At 41.0% G+C, this 5,000-nt stretch overlaps 1 protein-coding gene across 2 annotated transcripts in view; it reads right to left on the minus strand.

Annotated features, from left to right (window-relative positions):
* The window catches only part of LOC138950127 (glutamate receptor ionotropic, delta-1-like), a 19,110-nt gene that overhangs the window by 11,952 nt on the left and 2,158 nt on the right, over positions 1 to 5,000 (minus strand). For both annotated transcript variants that reach the window (XM_070321880.1, XM_070321881.1), the window contains exon 3: positions 3,732 to 3,835. In XM_070321880.1, the coding sequence (XP_070177981.1) occupies positions 3,732 to 3,835 (104 nt within the window). The remainder of the gene's footprint in view (positions 1 to 3,731; positions 3,836 to 5,000) is intronic.

Raw genomic sequence — 5,000 nt, forward strand, 5'->3', positions numbered from 1 at the left:
AACCCATATGTGTGTGTGGGTGTGTGCCTGATACCTTTTTTTTCTCAGGCATTCTTCTTCATTGGTCTTTTTCTTGCTTATTTTTTTTTTAATTGATGTGAAAACATAACATTAACATTGTGTGAATGAATTGTTTCAAGAAATGTGATTGCAGAGTTTGTTGTACACATAATTTAAAACAAAGATAGTCATAAAATCCTCCGTGCCTATACATTGGGACATAGGTTAATATGTCAAATAGCCAAACGAGTTGCATACATGGACATTCACAATTTGTTCTGGAACTAAGCAGTACAAAAGATACATTTCTAGTGCAAACAATACAACCATACCGTATTTAAACCAGCAACTACAGGCTTGAACACATGAATCTCAATATAAAATCCATGAGTTTGGTTGTTTTCTGAATTCAGATCTGCCGTGCACAATCGTTTATCGCTGGCAAGATTCCAAGGAAAAGTAACTCTCATACTTTGTCTAGCGACACGCGTAGTTCCCCTTCCAGATTTCGGCTGCATCGACAAGACTGCAATCCGACGGTCAGTTTTCAACAATATTTCATTTTATAAACAGATCACACGCAATCAATTGCAAACATTTAATCAACTTAAAGAACATGCAGCGGTTTTTCATACACTATTTTGCCCCAGAAAACTGAACTTCATACAGTTTTTAACGTTGGAACACGGGTGTAAAACTTCGTCTGCTAGTCACATTCGAGGAAAGAATATTTCCCTGAGCGATACCAAAACATGAACAGAACACACACTATCTGCCTTTACCGTCACAGCAGAATGACAACATAACTGCATGTGTACTTGGTTTTAGTTTAAAACATGGAAACTGACAAGAAGTGTTAACAAAATTGAATGATTTTCACGGAACTATACAACCGCGCATTAATCGATCGCATGCGCAGGTAGACTGGTTGGGTGAATATAATTCGATCAAACTTTCGCACAAAAACTCCTCTTTTCTTTGAATAACTGAAGAAAGGAGGGATGTAGAGGTTACATGCCGAGTCTCAGTGATTATCAAAAATAATGGTCGAAGTTAGCGGATCATGAAAAATGCGAGCTTCAGCGAGCTTTTTCATGACCGCGAACTGAGACCATTATTTTTGATAATCACTGAGACGAGGTATGTAACCTCTTTATTCCTCCTTTCTTCAGTTATTCAAAGAAAAGAGGAATTTTTGTGCGAAAGTTTCATCGAATCCAAATCAATCAACCAGTCTACCTGCGCTGGCGATTGAATAATGCGCGGTTGTATAGTTCAGGGAAAATCAATCAATTCTGTTAACACTTCTTGTCAGTTTCCCTGTTTTGGACTAAAATCAAGTACACAGTTATGTTGTTATTCTGCTGTGCCGGTAAAGGCAGATAGTGTGTGTTCTGGTCATGTTTTGGTATCGCTTAGGAAATGTTCTTTCTTCGAATGGGACAAGCAGACGAACTTTTGCACCCGTGTTCCAACGTTAAAAATTGTATGAAGTTCCGTTTTCTGGGGCAAAATAGTGTATGAAACCGTTGTATGTTCTTTAAATTGATGCGATGTGTGCATTTGGTTGCGTGTGATCTGTTTATAAAATGAAATATTGTCGAAAACTTACCGTCGGATTGCAGCAGTCTCTTGTCCAAGCAACTCAGTTCAGAAAATTTGGAAGGGGAACTACTCTTGTCGTACGCGAGTTACTTGCCTTGGGAGTTTGCGTGCACTCATGAGAGATCTAAAGCGAGTGTCTCTGCACTGATCGTTAGATTTGGATTTAGAAAACAACCAAACTCATAGATTTTATATGGAGATTAATGTGTTCAAGCCTGTAGTTGCCAGTTTAAATGCAGTATGTTTGTATTGTTTGGTCTAGAGATGTATATTTTGTACATTGGAGCGTTCGGAACTTTTCAATCGCTAAAGTAGTTCCCTCAAAGTCTAACTCATCAACATGTGAGCTATCGAGGATTCAGGCCCGTTGTTGGGTAAGTGATTTTGGTTGTTGGGTAAGTTACCGACAAATAACTAGCCCTACACCTTTACAGAGAGAAAGAAGCAGAGGGGGGAATAAAAGAGGTTACATACCTCGTCTCAGTGATTATCAAAAATAATGGTCTCAGTTCGCGGTCATGAAGCTGAAGCTCGCATTTTTTATGATCCGCTAACTTCGACCATTATTTTTGATAATCACTGAGACTCGGCATGTAACCTCTACGTACACGCGTGGGCACGAGTAAACTTTATGTTTATGTCCGTGTTCCCACCGCGCCAATTTTGAAAAGCAATATAGTTAACACGAGATACCCTTGCAGGTTCCCAGTAAAACTTCTCAAAACACACCTGGTGATTCTGAACTACCTGGCAAAGTTGATAGGATTTCTTGGGTTTGTATTTCGTGTGTGACCGTTCAGTGACTGAGAAAGCAGCCCGAATTTCCATGAGGGTAACCTCACAGGACTACATGTAGCCTACTATGTTTTCGGAGGATATGTACTTGGTGTTTTGATGTTTTTATAGCCCACTGGACTCTGACATGGAGTAAAGGATCTCTTTCGTGTGTACAATGTCTTGTACTTGCGTGTACACACAATGGGGAGGGGGGGGGGGGGGGGGCTGCACCTAAAATTGACCTGGAAGATCAGAACAATCTTCACTTTTAAACCAGCAGGCGCACTCGGTATTCGAACCTCGAACCTTCGACAGTAAAGGACGACCATCTAACCGTCTATGTTATATGAAGTCTTATATCGCGCGCGTATCTCCAGACTCGGACTCAAGGCGCAGGGATCTATTTATGCCGTGTGAGATGGAATTGTTTTTACACAATGCATCACGCATTCCCATCGACCAGCAGATCGCAGCCATTTCGGCGCATATCCTACTTTTCACGGCCTAATATTTCAAGTCACACGGGTATTTTGGTGGAATTTTTTTTTTATCTATGCCTATACAATTTTGCCAGGAAAGACCCTTTTGTCAATCGTGGGATCTTTAACGTGCACACCCCAATGTAGTGTACACGAAGGGACCTCTGTTTTTCGTCTCATCCGAAAGACTAGCACTTGAACCCACCACCTAGGTTAGGAAAGGGGGGGAGAAAATTGCTAACGCCCTGACCCAGGGTCGAACTCGCAACCTCTCGCTTCCGAGCGCAAGTGCGTTACCACTCGGCCACCCAGTCCTCTAACGCATAGGTTATTGCGCCTGTCGAGTGATTGACAAATTACCAAGATATTCCCTGTGTCTTGTGTGATCTAGCTTTTTCTGCCCACAGAAAGACAAGTCACAGAACGACATTTAGCCTTGAGTGCTCTCGAGGCTGCTGCAACTATATGTTCAGTCTCTAGCATACCTGAAATTGAGACGTTCAGTCTCTAGCATACCTAACATTCAGACAAATTACCACGATATTCCTTGTGTATTATGTGATCTAGCTTTTTTCTGCACACCGAAACACGTGACACAGAACGACATTTAGCCTTGAGTGCTCTCGAGGCTGCTGCAACTATATGTTCAGTCTCTAGCATACCTGAAATTGAGACGTTCAGTCTCTAGCATACCTGAAATTGAGACGTTCAGTCTCTAGCATACCTAACATTCAGACAAATTACCAAGATATTCCTTGTGTATTATGTGATCTAGCTTTTTTCTGCACACCGAAACACGTGACACAGAACGACATTTAGCCTTGGGTGCTCTCGAGGCTGCTGCAACTATACGTTCAGTCTCTAGCATACCTGAAATTGAGACGAAGACTTAGTTCATGGAGAATCTCCATTACAAAACCCTTGTAGGGAAGCGGGTCACCTTCGGCTGCTGGCATCATCATCATAGTCGCTGGCTGCAATGGAGAATATCGCTTTAAAACTGTTTGTATATTCAGAAAATTCCACTGCGAGCAGATGTTTCCTTCTTTTTACATTTAGTCAAGTTATGATTAAATGTTTTAACATCGAGGGGGGAATCGAGACGAGGGTCGTGGTGTATGTGTGTGTGTGTGTGTGTGTGTGTGTGTGTGTGTGTGTGTGTGTGTGTGTGTGTGTGTGTGTGTGTGCGTGCGTGCGTGCGTGTAGAGCGATTCAGACCAAACTACTGGACCGATCTTTATGAAATTTGACATGAAAGTTCCTGGGTATGATATCCCCGAACGTTTTTTTTCATTTTTTTGATAAATGTCTTTGTTGACGTCATATCCGGCTTTTCGTGAAAGTTGAGGCGGCACTGTCACGCCCTCATTTTTCAACCAAATTGGTTGAAATTTTGGTCAAGTAAGATAATATGCACTCTTTTCTGAAAAATGGGTAGGGGGTGGGGGTAGTAAAAGCATCACAGTTCAAGATTTTGCGCGACAAAAGGTGTTTCTTTTAACTGTGATAAAGAGTGATAACTCAACTTGGTATCTAACACTATTTCTAAACACTGTCACCACTTTAGCATTTTTAATTTATATTTGTTTGTCTTCCAAGCTTTAAATTCAGCTTATAAAATGAGTAAAAAGGTGTTTTTTTCTGAATTCACCAGTTAAATCACTCTGTTGGGTGTTTTTTTTTTTTGCTTCCTATTTCTGTTCTGAAGTTTTTGATCATCTGATTACCGTGCCTTTCTATTTGGAAGATAATATGCACTCTTTTCTGGAGAATGGGTAGGGGGTAGGGGTAGTAAAAGGATCACAGTTCAAGATTTTGCGTGACAAGAGGTGCGTTTCTTTTAACTGTGATGAAGAGGGATAACTCAACTTGGTATCTAACATTATTTCTCAACACTGTAACCACTTTTGCACTTTTAATTCATTATTTTCTGTCTTCCAAGCTTTAAATTAAGCTTATACAAGAGGAGAAGCCATCAAGGCTCACGTAAGAAATCGACAAACAGTAACACAAACTCAATCACTCCGTCACACATACACACACACTCACACACACACACACACACACACACACACACACACACACACACACACACACATACACACACACACACACACACACACACACACACACACACAC

This window comes from Littorina saxatilis, linkage group LG16 (genome assembly GCF_037325665.1).
Source record: "Littorina saxatilis isolate snail1 linkage group LG16, US_GU_Lsax_2.0, whole genome shotgun sequence".
Lineage (NCBI taxonomy): Eukaryota > Metazoa > Mollusca > Gastropoda > Littorinimorpha > Littorinidae > Littorina > Littorina saxatilis.